The sequence below is a fragment of the Piliocolobus tephrosceles genome, chromosome 5 (assembly GCF_002776525.5).
Source record: "Piliocolobus tephrosceles isolate RC106 chromosome 5, ASM277652v3, whole genome shotgun sequence".
Taxonomy (NCBI): domain Eukaryota; kingdom Metazoa; phylum Chordata; class Mammalia; order Primates; family Cercopithecidae; genus Piliocolobus; species Piliocolobus tephrosceles.
Window position 1 is genome coordinate 131,986,627 of NC_045438.1, and position 19,646 is coordinate 132,006,272.

At 52.6% G+C, this 19,646-nt stretch overlaps 1 protein-coding gene across 4 annotated transcripts in view; it reads left to right on the forward strand.

Annotated features, from left to right (window-relative positions):
• Window positions 1-19,646, forward strand: part of CPNE5 (copine 5) — a 97,202-nt gene that overhangs the window by 56,464 nt on the left and 21,092 nt on the right. For 2 of the 4 annotated variants that reach the window (XM_023212670.2, XM_031935643.1), the window contains 4 exons: window positions 2,136-2,239; window positions 5,947-6,051; window positions 16,011-16,052; window positions 18,369-18,444. In XM_023212670.2, the coding sequence (XP_023068438.1) occupies window positions 2,136-2,239; window positions 5,947-6,051; window positions 16,011-16,052; window positions 18,369-18,444 (327 nt within the window). Of the gene's footprint in view, window positions 1-2,135; window positions 2,240-5,946; window positions 6,052-15,590; window positions 15,676-16,010; window positions 16,053-18,368; window positions 18,445-19,646 lie in introns of those variants that run through there. The other 2 variants (XM_031935645.1, XM_031935648.1) reach the window with 1 other exon arrangement.

Below are 19,646 nucleotides of genomic sequence, written 5' to 3' on the forward strand. Positions count from 1 at the left end.
ATTTTGTATGGTTGTATAAAGTATAAAGGCTTAACACAGGTCCTAGCATCTAGTTAAGTGCTCAGTAAGTCAGCTGTTCTTTTATTCCAGGCCTGAGGTCCTAGATTTCTCTGGAGGCTCAGGGATTCTTGGAGCTTCTAGGGCCTTGGAAGGCCCCAATCCAGCTTCCTTCTCCCTGTCTGGTGGGCGATGATGAGAAGCATAATACAAGCCATCATTACCTGGGCCTCTCCTTGGGCAGGTCATTCTGTCTCTAGCACCACCCGTCCTTACAGCCTCTTCCCCATCCCAGGGTAACAGGAATGCAGCCCCTCCCTGCCCACACAAGTCCAGAGTCTGAAGAAATCAGCTGATTCTAAAGAAAGCAGGGAAGTGGTGAAATGTAATTTGTTCTCTCTCAGGGGGGCAGAGTGGTATACTGGAAGAGGCATGACTTTGAAATTAGTTTATTTATGTGTGAATTTTCTGCTTTACCAGTTACCAGCTGGTGATCTCGGGCAAGTCACCTAACTTCTCCAACCTCCAGCTTCCTCATTTGTGAAAAGTAACAAAGCATTATTTTGAGGACTAAATATGATAAGGGGTATAAAGCGCTGAGCTCAGTGACTGTCCTACACAGACGGCATCTAATAAATGTTGAATGAGTGAGTGAGTGAATGAATGAAGGGAGGCTGTGTTTGTTGTCATCAGATGTCCCCGAGGGAAGGCATGTGAGGTGTTGGAGGTGGGAGTGGGGCAGGGACAGAGGTCACACACACTGTGACTGGGCGAGGGAACAGGTGTTCAAATAATAATAGCTCACACGCACACAGTGCTGTACTCCTATGAACTCATTTTATCCTCATGAGCCTATAAGATAGGCACTGCCATTACCCTCATTTTACAGGTAGGGAAACTGAGCACAGAGAGGGTGAATAACTTGCCTTAAGTCATGCAGCTAAGGAGGGATGGGACTGGGACTGAAGCAGGCAGCCTGGCTCCAGCAGCCATATTCCTAACCACCGTAGCCACCGCTCAATCTTGTCACCGAGACCTTCAACCTCATGGGAGCTACGTCTTCTTCTCTGCCACTGTTTTGGTCCTCACTGGGCTATGGGTCAGCCTTCTCAAGACACTCCCCCTCATTAAGAGGAAGGGGGATGTGTGAGGGAACAGAGTGACCCCAAGAGCAGGGCAAGTCCTGGTGTCTGGACACCAGAGCCCTGAGCTTAGCCGGTTCGAAGCCGATTTGTCAGGATGCAGAGTTTTCAAATTGCAGAGGCCACACGGGAGGGGTGAAGGGGATGACAGGGACATCTCTTCCCAATGCCCCATTGGCCCCAACAAGCTGAGGGGCTGAGAGGTCCAGAGATCCGCACCAGGGCCCGGACACCTTCTCTGCATGTTGGGTCAGCTGGGGCAGGGAGCAGGGCTGGGGACTCAGCAGGTGGGTTCTGCTTGGTGAACTTGGGGAAGCCACTCCCTGCTCTGAGCCTTTGGCTTCTTAAATGTGAAATGGGCCACAGACCCCACTGTATCTACCTGAGAGCACTGGGTGAGCCTCCTATGACCTGGTGGGTGTGAAAGTTTTGCTGAAACTCGAACTTCCTCCAGGAACCACATATGGGTGTGAGGTGGTGAGGCAGTGTGGCCAGAGAGAGGGCTTTGGGGCTTGCAGATCAAGCTCAGACTGGCCTTGGGTTTGCTCTGTCACCTTTCTGAGCCACTCAGTGAAAGTGTAATGAAACCATGTGTGTTCACATCCAGGGGTTGCCATGTGCCTCACTCTGCCAAGTACGTCACACCCTTGATCTCATTTAGTCCTCATGACAACCCCGCAAGATGTGTGCTATCATCAGCCCCATGTTCCAGAGGGGGAAACTGAGGCTCCAAGAGGTCACCTACCTTGCCCTAGTTCACACAGAGAAAGTGGCAGAGCTAGGATTCAAACTGAGGCAGCTGTGGACTCCACATGCTTCCCCACCCAAGTGGTCTGCTAGGCCTGCTGGGGGGCTGTCTGAGGATGGAATAAGGGCCTGGCACTTAGTCAGTGCATTCCAACCAGGGCTGGTGCCTGGACTCGTGCTTGCCAGGGTCCGGGAGCTGTGCTTCCACCTTCTCCTGCCTCACACCCTGTTCTCCCTCCCTCCCACCAGGATGTCGCCACCATGCAGTTCTGTGCCAACAAGCTGGACAAGAAAGATTTCTTTGGGAAATCTGACCCCTTCTTGGTATTCTACAGAAGCAATGAGGATGGAACGTGAGTTTTCTGGTGGCACTTGTGCACTGTGCCTTCTTGTCCCTTCTGGAGTCAAGGATGGACGGGTGGTGGTGACTTACCGGGCAGGGTGGCTTGGACCCATCTCCTGCTCTAGAGAGGGCAAGGGCTCCAGGTGGAAGTCCAGGACCCCAGGGTAGTGCCCTGGGCACCTAGGTGTGGTCAGTGAAAGGTCGGGGCGGCCTCTAAGCTGGTGGTGCCATTCTGTAGGTCTCATCATAGTACTGAGGGGTGGGGCTAGGTATTTGGAGGGTGGGGGGACTAGGCAAAAACAGGGCTAGGGCAGGAATAGGGGACCAGTCCCTCATGGGAAACCTCTGATAGCGCCTTCATTCTACACAAATCAGCTCCCGTCTCCAAGCCCAGCCCCTGTCCCCACAGCCCTCTGAGCAGCCCGCAGCCTGGCCCCCCACTACTGCCCACACAACAGGGCCAGTCTGGACCCTTTCCCCTGCCTGGCCCCACATAGGCTTCATTTGAAAATCCAGACTTTGAAGCCCCTGTTTCCTCCTCTCTTCTCCCTGATCTGGAAGCCACCCACAAGAAGATGGACGCGTACACAGCATGTTGGCAAATGTAGGTCAGCAATATATGCCGGGAGACAGATTCTGGGTGGAAGGTCTGGGGACCTAGGTCCTCCCCAGCAGCCTGTTGTGTGACCCTGGGCAAGTGAAGACCCCTCTCTGGGCCTGTTTTCTCATCCAGTTGGATTACGTAGTCGCCACGGTCTCTTTAAGCACCACAATTCTGGCGGGCTGTGGCCACTTACAGGCTGGATTCTGCAGAATGAGGAAGCGATGGGGCCAGGGAGGTTAATTAGAGAAGCGCTGCTGGAGAAGGGAAACTTGGAAGCGGGTTTTGAAGGAGAGGAAGAAAATGGGTCCCCGCCTTGCGGGTGGGGGGAGCAGGGAAGAATAAAGGGCTAGAGAAGGGAGAAATGTTTGGGCAAAGCAAGTGTGCCCAGAGGGCAGAAAGACCCCCCCAATTCCCCTTGAAATTGTGTGTGTGTGTGTGTGGTTGGGGGGGCAGGGGAGTGGCGAGGAGGAGGTGTGTTTCAGTTCAAGGGAAAACTGATTTAAAAATCAGTTTTCCTGAACGTACAAAACAAGGGAAATTAGGTATGATCATTTGCATGACAAAAGGATTCTTTGTCTCACCAAAGGACTCCCAGAAGGATTTCTTTAAATAATTCTGTTGACTTTGACTTGACTTGATGTGGGGGAGGAAAAGGCCTGCATATTGTTCTGGGCATTCACATAGGCCCCCTCCAGAGAGGCAGAGCCAGGGTCAAGCTGGGCTTGTCTGGCTGAGGCCGGCTGGGAGGAGGAGAGGGGTTTGGGAGCAGGAGAGGGGTGCACTGCAAAGGGTGTTTGGGAAAGATTGCTCTAGCAGAGTGATGTGCGGGATGGGTGGGGAGGGGGCGGGGAAAGGGAGAGCCTTGTGACTGACACGGTGAACTGGTGGGAGGTGCTACCAGCTCCCACCCTGGATCTGTGCCGTGGAAATGCAGGGGAAGGAAGTGGGGAGGGGAGGAAGGGGGCAAAAGGACAATGAGGGGACCTCAGTTGGCCGGACTTGGATGGGGACCGAAGTCAGAGCTCTCTCCCTGGCAGTGGAGCCAAGGGAACCCTGAATGCTTGCAGAGCAGTGGGGGAGCTGGTTGATCAGACCAGGGAGGTCGTGGGAGTTTATTTGGGGCAAGTTTCATTCCAAGTGTGAACTGGAGCATTCCGAGGGCAAGGAGACACTGATCCCTGACGGGGATCCTGTGTGGCACTGAAGAAACTGATCCGGAGGCCCGCCTAGAGGTGGGCCAGTATCCGGCCCCTGTGAAAGGGCAATGGCTGCGCTGGTGAGAACAGAGTGGTCACTGAGGGTTTGCGGGGAGAAGACTGGAAGGCCTGCAGAGGCACCCCCGGTTAGGAGGAAGGTCAGTGAGAGAGCCAGGAGAGGGAACTGTCACACCAGCCACAGGAGGAGGGAGAAGGCAAGTGCCCCTGGAGCTGCACTTAGAACACCTGGTCAAGCTTGGCTCTCAAGCGAGAGGAGGGAAAGGGAGAAGTCAGTGGTTCCAGAGGTGGGAGGCTCCAGAGGGTCCACGGGGTCTGTGTGATGGTTGGGGGGTAATATTTGGAGCCTAGCAGGGCTTCTGCACAGTATCATCCTCTCTCCCTCCAGGACCACCCATTTCCTACTCCTTGTTGTCCCTCCAGCTCTCCTCCCCCACTGCCCCAGGCTCCTCTTCCTGCCTCACCTGCCTGCCCCAGCCCTGGGCAGCTGCGGCCCCTCCTGCTCCCATCTCCATTTCCATCCTCGCCACCAGCTCTGGGGTGTGTGGGGAGGTCTCCCACATGCATCTCCACACTCCAGTGGGTGGGCGACAAGGAGCAGAGAAGAGAAATGCTAAGCCATGGTGACAGAATGACATTTTGACTTGAAAATTGCCAGAGAAGAAATGACACCGGCTGTGTGGGTATGGGCGGAGCCCAGGCACTTATTCAGCTGACCTTTCCAACCAGGGATGTAGCTGGGGCTGGTGGTGGGAGATCTCAGAGAGACGCCCCTGCCCCCGGCTCAGCCCTGGTAGTGGCTGCCCATCCATGTGGCAGGGCTGGCTTCCAGGATGGGGCCAGCCAAGCATGGCGTGGGGCGTGGGCAGGGACACCAGATTAGGGCCCATCTGGGGTAAGTCAATTCTGTACTTTTAGTTTGCAAAGCGGGTTCATGGATTCAGACGGGAAAAGCAGAAAGGGTCTTAGAGCTCATCTAAGTCAGGGGCTTTAATTTCACTGGACTGACATACCAGTGAAAGCTATGGAAACTCGCCCCCAAGAAATACATTGATTCATTTGTAAAGAATTATTGAATACCTACGAAGTGCCAGGCACTGTTCTAGGCACTAGGGATGTGCCAGTGATCAAAAAAGACAAAAATCCTTGCTCTTATGGAGCTTACATTTTAGTGATGGATCATGAGCAGAATAAATAAGGAAAAAATAGACCATATCAAAATGTCAAATGGTGACAAATGAAATAGAAAAAAAAAAAAGTCTGGGAGGAGTCTAGGGGATGTGAGAGGCAGGAGACCAGGCAGCTGTCAATTTTAGACATGGTAGTCAGGGAAGGTTTCGTGGAGATGGCGTTTGAAGGTAGTGAGGAGTGAGTCATAAAGATGGAAATAGGGGAGAGAATATTCCAGGCCAGAGGAGCAGCAGGCACAAACAACCCATACATCTAATTTCTCCCAGTGTTTCCGGGATTCACAGACCCCTAAAGTTCATCTGCTCATCCTTCTGTGGATGGCAGATGGAGAATCTTTGATAGAGGGTCACTGCCTGGGTTTACAGGTGAGGAGCTGGAGGCCCAGAGAGGGAAGAGCTTGCTCAAGGTCACACAGTGAGGTGGCCCCAGAGTAGGGGCTAGAACCCAGGGCTCCTGACACCCTGGGGTTTGTCCCCATCTCCAGGTCCTTACCTGGTACAGGAACCCTTTCTGCAGCGTCACCAGCAGATGGCCGACTAGTATCAGCTTGGCTGCTGTTGGTGACGGGCAGCTCATCACCTTTTGAAGCCATCATTTCCATCGTCTGGGAACCAGAGATGTGAACCAGTTGACTTCTCTGTTGACCTGCATTCACCTCACCTCCTTGGGTTTGGGCCTGACAGCCTTCCCTCTCTTCTTCCTCACCAGGTTCACCATTTGCCACAAAACGGAGGTCATGAAGAACACCCTAAATCCAGTCTGGCAAACTTTCTCCATTCCTGTGAGAGCCCTCTGCAACGGCGACTATGATCGGTGAGATGACAAAATGTCCCTTCTTTTTCTCTTCTGCTCTGGGCCCGCCCCAAGCACAAGTGAGGGAGGCCGCATTCATATGAACATGGTCAGTCCCGTCAGCAGGAACCAGCCCTTCTGGAGTTGTGCAGTGGGGGATGCCCTGCACAGGCTGGGGCTTGGTGAGCCTCTCCACTCTTCCCCTGCTGCACCTGGCAATGTCTGCCTCTTCACAGCCTCACAGATCCTCCTCTCCCCACCCACCCCACCTCTTTCTCCTCTGTCTGGCACCCCCACTGGTGGGAAACTCCCAAGGCTAGGGGGATGGGAAGTGCCAAGGATTCCAGGGAAACCCAGATGGGTGCCCCGGGTGCCCAGGCCTGGAGCTCAGCAGCTTGTCTTTTCATTGTTCCCAGTGGAGGAGCAGACGGCAGCAGGGAAGCAGGGTGTTGATGCAGGCAGAGGCAGCTGGTCCCAGCTCCTGGCCAACAGACTGGGGAGTCAAGATCCCAGGGATACATCCTGCCAGCCTAATTGCCATAAACAAACGGGGTAGGGGTGGAATGCAAAGAGCTCCTGGGATTTCTTTCTTTTTTGGACAGGGTCTCGCTCAGTCACCCAGGCTGCAGTGCAGTGGCCGTGGCGCCATCACAGCCCACTGTAGCCTGGACCTCCCAGGCTCAAGCGATCCTCCCATCTCCGCCTCCTGAATATAATTGGGACTACAGGCACCTAGCACCAAGCCCAGCAATTTTTTTTTTTCCAGTAGAGACTGGTTTCACCATGTTGTCCAAGCTGGTCTCAAACTCCTGAGCTCAAGCAGCGTACCCGCCTCTGCCTCTCAAAGTGCTGGGATTACAGGTGTGAGTCACCATGCCTGGCAGATTTTTTTGTTTTTTGATTGAGATGGAATCTCACTCTTTCACCCAGGCTGGAGTGCAGTGGCACAATTTCAGCTCACTGCAGCCTCCACCTCCTGGGCTCAAGCAATCCTTCCGCCTCAGTCTCCCGAGTAGCTGGTACCACAACCATGCACCACCACGCCCAGCTAATTTTTTATGTTTTTGGTGGAGATGGGGTTTCGCCATGTTGCCCAGGCTAGATTTTTTGTTTTAACATATGCCTACTCTTATTACATGTTGGCTATCATCTTCATCATCATTTAAGTGTAGATTGTGGAGTGTGGATACCATATACCTGGTTGCTAATGCTGACTCTGTGACCAAAAAGCGCTGTCAACCTGGGCAATCCTTGACCTGTCTGAGCCTGAGTTTCCTTATCTGTAAAATGGGTATTTAAATGTCTGCCTACTATACAGGACTGCATTGACGCTCACACAACACAACCTACACAACGAGGCTCTGGTGTGCCTAAAATACCAAATTTAGCATCTCATCCACAGATGTTTAGGGAACCCCTATCATGTACCAGGCACTGTGCTAGATGCTGGGAAATCGGCAGGGAACAAACGTGCAGCCTTCACCCTTCACCCAACCTCGTGGAGTTTACATGCCAGTAGGGGAGGCAGACATTAATCCAATAATCACATAAGGAAACATGTAATTATACATTGTAGCAAGTGCCCAGAGACAGTGGGGCCGCCCAAAATGGGAGCTGTGAGACTGTGTTGGTTTCTGTTGAGTCACGAGAACCCATGCCCGTCTCCTGGTGATTGCTACAGCTCAGGTGGGTGAGCTGGTAGGGGGCTCATGGGCAGGGCTCTCTGGACAGCGAAGAAAGCTGGGCCTCTTCAGGTCACTCCGACAGGAACACTAGGGTGTCGAAACAGACACCTCAGGTCAGGTGTAGTGGCTCACACCTGTAATCCCAACACTCTGGGAGGCTGAGATGAGCTTGAATCCAGGAGTTCAAGACAAGCCTAGGTAACATAGCAAGACACCCATCTCTACAAAAAAATTTTTTTAAATTTAAAACTAAATTAAAAAAATTAAAACATTACAAAAAATTATCTGGGTGTCGTGGCGCACATCTGTGGACCCAGCTACTCAGGTGGCTGAGGTGAATGGATCGTTTGAGCCCAGGAGTTCAAGGCTGCAGTGAGCTGTGATTGCACCACCATGCTCCAGCCTGGGATGCTGTCTCAAAAAAAAAAAAAAAAAAAAAAAAGAAAGAAAGAAAACCTTAAAAACAAAAAAAGAGAATAAACAAGCAAACAAAAACACAGATACCTTGGGGCAGCTGGGAGCCTGACAAGGCATGTTAAGGGGATGATGGGCAGATGAATGGCCTCTAGGCACCCCTGTTTCCCTCTGAAGAAACCCCCAGGCTGCCAGTTTGAGACATGAGCTTGCTCTTTTTTCTGCCTCTTGGCTGGGACAGAAATGCCACAGTCTGTTCCACAGGTGGTCATTGAGTACCTCCTGGGTCCCAGCGTGGCGCCTCTAGCTGTGTGGCATTTAAGCGAACGGAGTCGCATTCCCATCTTTAAGGAGCCTGTGGTCTGACCACAGGGAGCACAGATGTGCACGTGTATTTTAGACAGATAAATAAGTGCACAAAATAAGACTGGGAACAAAGACTGTCTTAGCGCTGCAGTCAAACAAGCCTCTGTTACCCGTCTAGCTGGCTCCTGGGGCTTCTAGAGTGGGTGAGGGGATGGGAGGACAGGCTGGTTGGAGCAGTGAGTTCTAAGGAAGGCCCAGGAAAGGCTGGAAAGTCAGGGGAGGGGGATCCTGGGGACAGAGACATGGGAATAAAGGGAGATGGAAACAAAGTGAGAGAAAATTCAAGGTAGGGGGATGGGAGAGTGGGCCAGTTAAAGTCTCACAGGGCAGAAGGAATTGGGGATCCCTGACACAACCGCCCTGAGGTTGCTGGGGGGCCCAGCTGACCCCCCACAACCCTGTATCTCTAGGGAGGAGCTCCCAGGGTTGCAGAAGCCAGCTTTGTCAGGGACAGTGAAGGGGGCAGCAGGGCTCAGAGGCCTGGCTTCACCACTGGGCCATTGGAGGAGGTGGGTATTTATTTGGTGGGAGGGGCAGGCTCCCACCTCCCTCTCTGAGTCAGAACCTAGCCTCATCTCCCTGCAGGATGGCTCTCCCCCATGTCCAGAAACAGATCTGCCATGACGTGACAGACAGTAGTGTTAATCAAGGAGGCCAGGCATGCCACTCTGGCTCTGAGAGCGATCAGGCCTGTCCCCCCACCCCCCAGCCCTAGTGTAACCCTGTAACCCACGCACCCAACAGCCACTCAGGAGGTGCCAGCATCGGAAGGCCCTCCAGGGTAGGCAGGGGAGGGCCCTGTGCAGGAAAATGAGGCCACTGTCCCCTCCATCCAAGGCACCTCTGGGAGCCTCACAGAACCATAGCTGATTTAACCCAACAGCCGTGTCTTCCAAGCCAGTCAGGCCCCAGGCACTGTGTTGGGTGCTGTGGGAGCCTATTAAGCTATTGGACCCAAGCCTCCCTCTTAGGTTGCTCCCAGGCCAGTGGGGAGACAGACAGGTCATAATAATAGTGAAGACTCCTATAGCACTTAACCATGGGCCAGGCCCTGCTCTAAGTGCTATATATAGGAACTAATTTAATCCTCCCAACAATTAGCTCGCTGGAAAGAGGTGCTGGTGCTATCCACATTTTACAGGTAAGGAGACAGACAGGCCCTGAGAGATTAAGTAACTTACCCAGTGTCTTGCTGCCAGATGATGGTAGAACCAGGATTTGGACCCCGGCAGGCTGGCTCTAGGTTCTGTGTTGTTAATCCCTATGCTCTGTTGCCAAATAGCCAAGACATGGCATGACAGAGCTGTGACCAGGGTACATCTGGGGGAGGCTTACTAATGAGCACCTTGCTCAGGGTTAGGGGCAGTTCTGCTTTCTGATGAGAGGTAGGGAAGCTGCTTGGATTGGTTTTAGTCCTCAAAGCATTAACGTCCTTCTGGCTTTAATACCAAATAATTCAGAGGGGAGAGGAGAGGGGAACAGCAAGAAGGAAGAGGAAGACCCAAAAGGCCTTGATACCTGCCTGGGTGAGTGAAAGAGGGGAAGGGATAATGGTTCAGCATTCGAGGGCAGGAAAAGGCGGTACCACCAACAGAAACGGGCAGTGTGATCGGGAGCCAGATTCTCACCCACAGATTTGTGTTATGCAGTTCTTTTCACAGTCTATCTGCAACCCATTTTTAAAAAAATTATCCGTCATAAGTTATAAAGATTATGTTTGTTGTTTGAACACAAGCTGCTGCTGTTGAGAGGTTGGGGAAAGAGAGGTAAACATGGTTTCATCCACATTGAGTGGAGGCAACTATGGACCAGGCACAGCTAAAGCAGGAGGGGACAACAGTCTGGGGGTCCCCAGGAGGGGGGTGGCCAGAGATCTGGTGCCCTGGGAGACCCTGTTGGGGGTGCCAGAGGCCAGGAGCGAGAAAGAAGAGGAGACGGTCAGAGGGATAGCAGGAAACTAAGAGGAGGGCGGCACGGTCAGGGAGCATCCCTTCCTATTGTGAGAAGAGGTACAGGAGGATGGGAACCGGGCCTGATGAGAAAGGGCAGTGTTCTTGGAAGGATGGGTGCAGAAGCCAGGTACTATGATTACAGTTACTGAGGACTTAGGACATGGACCAAGTTGTATTCTAATTGGTTTAAATGCATTATCTTATTTTGTGAATTTAAATTTTACAATAACCCTAGGAGCCGGCTACTAGTGCTGTGCCCATTTTACAAGGGAAATAGAGGAGAAGATATTATATAACTTGCCAGAGTAAGGAGAAGCTGCATTTCCCTCCTGTTGAAATTGCCTCTGGCCTGGCCCTCTGGCCTGGAGTCTCCCTGCCTTTGCCCTGTGTCCAGTCCACACAAGGCCAAACCTGAGTGACACAGCTGAGCAGAGCTGAAGTCACAGGAAGTGGCATCAGGGTCAGAGACAATCCAGCCTTCCAGTGGGGTAAAGTGGGCTGATGACAAAAAGCACTTCCCCTGCATTCCTGCAATTTGCCCTACTCTCTTAATCGTTCTGTGACTTGAGGATTTGTCCCTGTTAAACCACAGTTGTCTGGGTCAGGCTGCTCACACTTGATGCTGAATGAGTAGATTTTAAAAGGGTGTTAAGTGTGTGGAGTCCTCACCTGGAGAGAGGAAAGGAGTCACCACAGCTTCCCACTTCTGCCTGGCACCCTTGATGTATGACTTGCTTCTCTTTTGCATCCGGCCACAGATGAGCTTCCAGGAGGGCCAGGCACCCTATCAGGCACCTCCACAGATGGCCTCGACGAAGGGTGTCTTATCATTCTCGGTTTTCACATGCAGAAGCTGAGGCTCAGACAGGAGGCACAGTCACTGCAGCACTGCCCCTTGTTGGACAGTGCAAGCTGGGGGCCGAGATTGTTGCCAATCTCACTGCCTGCCCCAGGTGAGGCCCTGATGCTCCTCTTCCTGAAGAGTGGAGTGTTGGACTGACTCAGGTCCATTTAAGGCAAAACCCCTCAGGGCCTGTCAGCTCTCGGGACTTGTAAGCCTGCAGGGAAACCTTCCCCCTGTGAGGCAGAGGCTCATTAGGAGGCAGACCCTACAGTTCGCCTGGGAGGAAACGAGAGAGAGAGCTGGTTGGGGTGCAGTGGGGGGCAGCCTGGCGTTTTGGCTGGTGTCTCTCATCCCTGCTGACTTGACCAGGCTCACACATATCTGGCTCTGTCATTGTGTGTGGCCCTAGGTGTCCAGAGGCCCAGGTCACTGACTCCTGGCATCACCACTGACCAGCTGTGTGACTCAGGAAAAGCCACATACTCTTGTCCTCCTTTTGTGATTTTGTAGAATGAAGGTATTATTACCTTCACAGCCCATTTCATAAAGTTGTTAGGAGCTCTCAGTCAGCCAACAAATATGTATACAGCACCTGATATAGGCTAGGCACTGTTCTAGAAGCTGAAGATACAGCAGTAAACAAACAAACAAAAATCCCTGGTCTCATGGAGCTGATATTTTCTTTTCTTTTCTTTTTTTTTTTTTTTTTTTTTTGAGACGGAGTCTTGCTCTGTCGCCCGGGCTGGAGTGCAGTGGCTGGATCTCAGCTCACTGCAAGCTCCGCCTCCCGGGTTTACGCCATTCTCCTGCCTCAGCCTCCCGAGTAACTGGGACTACAGGCGCCTGCCACCTCGCCCGGCTAGTTTTTTGTATTTTTAGTAGAGACGGGGTTTCACCGTGTTAGCCAGGATGGTCTCGATCTCCTGACCTTGTGATCCGCCTGTCTCAGCCTCCCAAAGTGCTGGGATTACAGGCTTGAGCCACCGCACCCGGCTGGAACTGATATTTTCAAGAAGCATGGGAATTGTTTGGGAGACAAGAGCTTGGATAAAGGGATAGAGTGTTTTAGACAGGAACGGAGCAACATGTGTCTAGTGCTGACTGTATGTGGAGATACTTTACTTGCACAGCAACTCCAAAGTGGGTGTGATTTTTCTCAATTTGGAAAGGAGGGGAGTGTCTGAGGGTTAAGCCAGTGGCTCAGGGCAATAGACCTAGTACTTGGAAGAGCTGGGACTGCCGGCCAGGGCTGCTCACCCCAGAGCCAAGGTCTTTTCTGCCCACCTTGCTACCTCCTAGGTTAGGCCTCAGTTCTAGGCCTTTTTATGCCAGATAAGGTGTTCATTTGATGGTCTGCTGAAGCCCATTTCATTTTCCCACACCCAACAAGCCTGTTCTTTTGGGTGCTGGCCCCAGAAGTCACGGTCAGCCAGACCGCAGCTTTTGTTGGCCCTGTGCTAAGGGGTTTGGAGCCAAGTCCAGCAGGTGACAAGTAGCATCTACAATGACTTCAGGCAGCCCAGCCAGGGTGGTCGGCCACAGAACTGTGAATATGGCTGGGCGCGCTGGTTCACGCCTGTAATCCCAGCATTTTGGGAGGCCAAGGTGGGCGGATCACTTGAGGTCAGGAGTTTGAGACCAACCTGGCCACCATGGTGAAACCCCATCTCTACTAAAAATATACAAATTAGCTGGATGTGATGGCATGCGCCTGTAATCCCAGCTACTCAGGAGGCTGAGGCAGGAGAATTGCTTGAACCCAGGAGACGGAGGTTGCAGTGAGCTGAGATTGTACCACTGCACTCCAGCTTGGGTGACTGAGTGAGACTCTGTCTCAAAAAAAAAAAAAAAAAAAAAACCAGGAATAGAGTAGTGAAAGCCTTATTTGTCTTCTCCCCATTGCCTTCCCCTATCTCTGGGCACTATTTCTCTCACCTCCTTCTCTCCCAAGGCTGGAGTTACAGCCTTTGAGCTAATCTGACCTCCAGGCTGCAGCCATCCCTGGAGCCTTAATGGAGGCCAGGCTGAGTTTCCACAGGAATCTCACACTCAGTGCTCTCAACCTGGGTTGCAAGTTCAAATCCCCTGGGGAACTTTTAACAATTCCCATGCCTAGGTTGTACTCCAGACCAATTTATCATGAATCTCTCGGGTAAGACATTGGTGTCACTATTTCTAAAGCTGACACCAATGTGTCATCTTGGGGGATTCCAATGTGGAATCTTGGGGGGATTCCAAAGTGCAACCAAGTTTGAAAACTAGTGTAGTCTTCTAGAGAAGGTCAGTGGCTCTGGCTGCAGGCTAGAATCCATCAGAGAACTTTTCAAAACTACCCAGGCCTGAGTCCCATCCACACCAATTAAATCAGGCCATCTGGCCTGGGATTAAAACTTTCCCCAGTGATTTTGTGGATATCCAGGACTGTCACCACGACTGGGGTCCTCCTCTAGCCTCTGAGCATGTGGCCATCACCCATCTAGTCACCTGATGTTGGTGGTCAGAGGACAGCTATTCTTTGCTGGGGTCTCTGAAGGTCCCCTGCAGAGCTTAGCAGGCTGGGGAAGGACTGGGAGGCCACTAGGCAGGCGTAGAGAGACTTCAGCCTTGTGGGGCTATGACCGAAGTCCTGGACTGGGAGTCAGGGACTTGCTCGTCTTCCTGGCTCAGACCCTCAGCTGGGTGACTCTGGGCAAGTCACTGGAGGCTCTTAGGGCTCAATTTTCCCATCTGACAGTGGGGTGGAGGCCATCACCCCAGAACACACACGGCACAGTCACCAGGGAAGCCTTACAAACAGATTGCTGAGTCTTGCCCAGAGCTGGGCCTGGGAGTCTGTGTCTGAAAAGCTGCCACTGATTTGGCCAGGCAGTCAGGCTTGAATCGAGAGTTGCAAAGCCCAAGTACCTGGGCTCAAGTGTCCCCTGATTTAAGTAAATTTCATATGTAAGACTATCAGAGGCCAGGCACTGTGGCTCATGCCTGTAATCCCAGTACTTTGGGAGGCCCAGATGGTTGGATCACTTAAGGTCAGGAGTTCGAGACCAGTGTGGCCAATATGGTGAAACCCCGTCTCTACTAAAGATACAAAAAATTAGCTGGATATGGCGGCACATGCCTGTAATCCTAGCTACTTGGGAGGATGAGGCAGGAGAATCACTTGAATCCGGGAGGCGGAGGTTGCAATGAGCTGAGATCACGCCACTGCACTCCAGCCTGGGCAACAGAGCAAGACTCCATCTCAAAAAACAGAAACAAAACAAACCAAAAATCCTATCAGAGAGCAGCCAAATGATGAAGTGGAGAGAAGGAGGCGTTTTTGTAGAGACCCTCCCATGCAGCAGGCAGGCTTTACTGGCTTGTTCTTGCAGCTGTTCTGCAAGGCCGTTATTACTTCTCCTTTCAATGGTGGTTTATGGCTCAAGGAGATTAAGTGACATTTCAGGTCCCCTAGTGAGGGGCCCAGGTCCAAGCCTAGGGCTGTCGTGGTCTTTCCACTCTTTCCAGCTCATCAGCCCACCTTCAGGGGCTTAGGTGATTTTTTTCCCTTTCCACAATAATTCATCTCAAAGAGACATGGTTTTTTGTTTTTCACAAGAATTTAAAGGATTCCTTTAAATGGTGGGCTTCTATGCCTGCCCCATTGTACAGGAGTCCTGTGCACAACCTATCGGGCATTCCTTGGTTCAGAACAATTTCTGCCCTGCTGCGGTGGATCTGTCCTCTACCCCCAGTCCAGAGGAGGCTCATCTGAAAGGAGACAGCGCCTCCTCCTGGGGGGGCCACAGAAGCCCAAGGCTGACTCCTGCAGGCCCGAGGAGATGGGCGAGATGATGGGGTGTTAACAGAGACATGCCCAGGGAGCTGCCTCTGTGCACCCCACTAAAAACTGAAGGCTGAAGACCCCAGCTCCCCAGGCCCCTCCTACCTCCCCAAACCTGACCCTGCTGTGGGACCCTTGCAGCTCCCCTGTCCCTGGGCATCCCTGGAGGACCGAGCAGCTGGCACCAAGGGTTAACGGCAACCCTCCACCTCCCTCCTCCAGCTCTGGTCCGCTAGCCTGTTGCCATGGGAACGTGGCTAAAAATAAAATGGGCTCTCAAAGCCCATCCCCATGCATAGGAGTCAAAACAAACTAATTAAAGCAGCCAGGCTAAAATATGAAGATAATTACACCCTCACTCAGGAGCCAGTCGTGGAGATGGAAAAGCTCAGCGGGCCATCCCCAAGCCAGGGCCCTGGGCTCCTCCCTGATGTGCAGGGCTGGCTCCCACACCCAAAGCCCTCAGATCATCAACAAGCAGTCTTGTTCCCCTCCCCTCTACCCTGCCAGAGCCTGAGATCCAGGGAGCATCACACTCCCGCTCTCCCGGCTCCTCCACCCCTGGTAAATCCACAGTGCGGCTCCATGCTGGGCTTAGGCCCCTTCTGCAGTGGCCAAGAAGAAGGTGGGGTGAACTGAAGTCTGCAACTGTTTTTCCCACATCCTCCTTGAAATTCTGGGTGGTCCCTACACAGCCCTGGCTGCCCTGTTCCTAAGGCCTTTCCTAAAAGACCTCAAGGAGATCTTTATCTCTCAGGCCGCTGCCTCCCCACCCAGGGCCCTGGGGCCTAGAGGGAGTCCTGGCCTCCCCATCTGATCTGGGAACACGAAGAGGGCCCCATCCTCAGCCATGTGGGTGTGGGGTTGGGCCCATCCCAGCAAAGGCCTTTGTTTTGCAGGACCATCAAGGTGGAAGTATATGACTGGGATCGGGACGGCAGGTAAGCAGGCAGGAGGGCGAGAAGGTGGTTGGGGATGGGGACAGCCACTGGGAAGGGGTTTGGGCCCTGCCCTCCAGTGGGGAGCTGTGACCAGGCTCCCACCCGCAGCGGCTCTGGGGGTGAGGGAGCCTGGGTTTGTGTGTGTGTGTGAGGAGTCCTCTGCCACAGTAGCTCCTCCCCATCCAGCTCCAGGGAGGCACCAAAGGACCTCTGTCCTGCAGGATATGGTGTGAGGGGCATAAGAGGCCTCCTTTTCCCCAAATAGCTGCCCAGGGGCCTGCCAGTACCCGCAATCTCCCCACCTGTGGCAGAATTTGGGGCTTTCTGAAGAGTGCATGTTCTAGGGCACTAGTGAACCTTGAGCATTCATGGACACATTTTCTGTGTGAGGCCTTGGGCTAAGCATTGTGGGGCGACCGAAACACAGCCCTTAGAGACTCCCCGCAACCTGGAGGGGAGGCCAATTGTACCCGTACAGCCCTCGGCTCATCAGAGGAGCTGTGTGCAGAGAGCCAGGACTGAGGGAATGGGCTGTGGGAAGGGTGAGCTAGGAGGCGTGAGTGGACTCATGGGCCATGAGACAGGGCCTGCGTAGGGCTGTGCCTGGCTGCTGGGAGGGTGCTCCCCACTCAGGGTCTTTGGGAGGCCAGTACTGCTGGGAATCCATAGAGGAGGGCAAGAGCAGGCCGCTCGAAGTTTCAGTCCAGAAGCCTCCCTAGCTTCTACTTGTCGGTTGAGCCAAATCCAAATATGTCACCCTGACTTTTGTGACATTTCCATTCTGTGGCACTGCCAAGGAGTGACTTAGGAGGACTTCAAGGTCCCCCCAGTGTCCTCTAGTACCTCCCAAGTCTGTGATATGGACAGGGGGTTTGTCTCATCTTATGTAAAGTGCTATGCAAATACAGCTCCAGGTGAGACCCAAGTCCCCTTCCAAGGAACTCGCCTTCCCCTGAGGCCAACCATCCTGCAAGAAACTCCAGAGCCGCTATGCCCTCCCCTCCTTGCCTCTCAGCTACCTCACAGTCAGCTTCTTGTTTCCACCTGCAATTTGCCTAGTCTTACCCTGGCGTTCCCATACTTCTTTGCCTGGAATAGTCTCCTCTTCTGTGGCAGTTGGGGCCAGCCACCAGATGCCAGTGGGTCCCACCATGAAGTTGCTCATAGAACGCTGAGAGCTGTAAATATGTAGACACAATACAGTGTAGGCTCATGGGGGAGGGGCGGGGCCCCAGAGACACCTCTTGGGCATGAGTCTCCGGCTGGATGCCCCAGGCCAGCACGTTGGCCACAGCCCTCTGGCAGTAACCGGGAAAGCTAAAGGAGCCAACCCTGGGGTCAGTGGGAGTTCTGCCGTGTACAAGTCTTGGCCGTGCTTGATGTAAGCACTCCAGAGGTGTGGGCACGGCAGAAAACACTTCTAGACACCCAGCTGGACATCGCTTTATTGTGTTTTAAAAATAATCTTATTAGAGAAGGGTTTAATGAACACCTTTAAGCCCATCACCTGAATTTAACATTTGTTCAATTTTATTGTATTTGCTTCATCTATGTTTTGCTAATGTAGCTTAAATTATAGACATCATGGCATTTTACCTTTAAATACTTCATTGAAAATGTCCAAAAAATAAAAAATGTCCCACTTACTCACAAATGCCATTATCATACTTGACACATTGAACAATATTCTTTCTTTTCGGAGATGGAGTCTCGCTCCATCTGTTGCACAGGTTGGAGTGCAGTGGCACGATCTCAGCTCACAGCAACCTCCACCTACTGGGTTCAAGCGATTCTCCTGCCTCAGCCTCTGGAGTAGCTGGGATTATAGGTGTCCACCACCACGCCCAGCTAATTTTTGTATTTTTAGTAGCGATGGGGGTTTCACCTTATTGGCCAGGCTGGTCTCGAACTCCCGACCTCAGGTGATCCACCTGCCTTGGCCTTCCAAAGTGCTGGGATTATAGGTGTGAGCCACCACACCCAGCCACAATATTCTTAAATACCATTCACTATTCATTTCATATTCAAATTTCCCCAATTGTCCCCCAAATACCCTTGGTCAAACAAGGATCCAAGTAGAAGTGGGTGCCCTTCTTCCAGGGCCCTGTTCTTTGCTGGGTGACAATTGGGTATCTTCCTCTGAGGGCAACACTGGGCTCTCTTCCCACGGACCCAGCCTGTCTGCTGGCATGTGCCCCTGGAGTGGAGTCTCAGGTAGAATTGGGAGCCAGAGAAATATGGATGTGTGCAAGGCTGGGGCTGGGCAGAGGCAGAGCCCAGCCTGGCCTTGGTCTCAGCCGCCGTCTTCCCTTGCAGCCATGACTTCATTGGGGAGTTCACCACCAGTTACCGGGAGCTGGCCCGTGGGCAAAGCCAATTCAACATCTATGAGGTGAGGTGGGCACCCGAAATCCGGAGTTTGCACTGCTAAGTGGCCCAGTCACTGAGGACTATAGTGAGCCATGCACTGGGCTGGGGGCTTTGTGTTTCCCTGAGAGATAGGCGTTATTGTCCCATTCTACCGTTAAGGAGACCAAGTCTTGGAGAAGTGTGAGAACTTGCCCAAAGTTCCACCGTTCAGTAAGTGGCAAAATCAAGACACAAACAACCCACTCTTGGCTGATTCCAAATCACTGAGTTATAGTGCCCCCATAAAGAGTGCTTCCCACAGGCGAGAGAGATAGGAGCACATGGGGGACCAGTGTACAAATGTTCTGGGCTTGAGACCTGAGGTCCTGAGTTCAAGGTGGCCTTGTGCTTTCAATCAGAACAGTTTCAGGGCCTGCTGAGTATCTTACCTGTTTCAGAATGAAAACTTCAAGAGAATGAGGTCAGGATACCTTCTTTGTTCTAGCCCCAGAGCTGGAGAGCCTCAGACAAGGCAGCTGATCTCTCTGGAAGTGTAACAGTAGCATTTGCCCCCAAGGGACAATATCTGCGTGTGTGTGTGCGCGCACGTGCATGTGTGTGCACGTGTGTGTTCATGCGTGTGCGTGTGTGTGTGTTCTCCCTCTTTTTTTTTTTTTTTGAGACAGGGTCTCACTCTGTTGCCCTGGCTCACTGCAGCCCCAATCTCCCAGGCTCAAGCGATCCTCCCACCTCAGCCTCCTGAGCATCTGGGACCACAAGCATGCACCACCATGCCCGGCTAATTTTTTAAATTTCTTGTAGAGACAGGATCTCACTATGTTGCCCAGGCTGGTCTTGAGCTCCTGGGCTCAAGCAATCCTCCTGCCTTGGCCTCCCAAAGTGCTGGGATTACAGGCCTGAGCCACCGCGTTCCACCGTGTGCTCTCCCTCTTGCAATTCCATCCCCACCTTCCAAATCTAGCTCCCGTCCTGCTCTTCTGAGAGGTCTTCCCAGCCACTCTTGTCCCCGTGCTTTCTTTCTTGTCTGAGCTTCCACAGACGTCATGGTTCATGCCAAAATCACTTAATGGCAGATGCTTATAACCCAAATAACTGCTTGGCTTCATATCCTGACTCTACCACTTACTAGCTATGTGACCTTGGCTAAGTCCCTGAACCACTCTGTGCCATGCAAACTGAGAATTAAATAAGTTAATGGAACAACGCCTGACCCAGAGGTCAGCA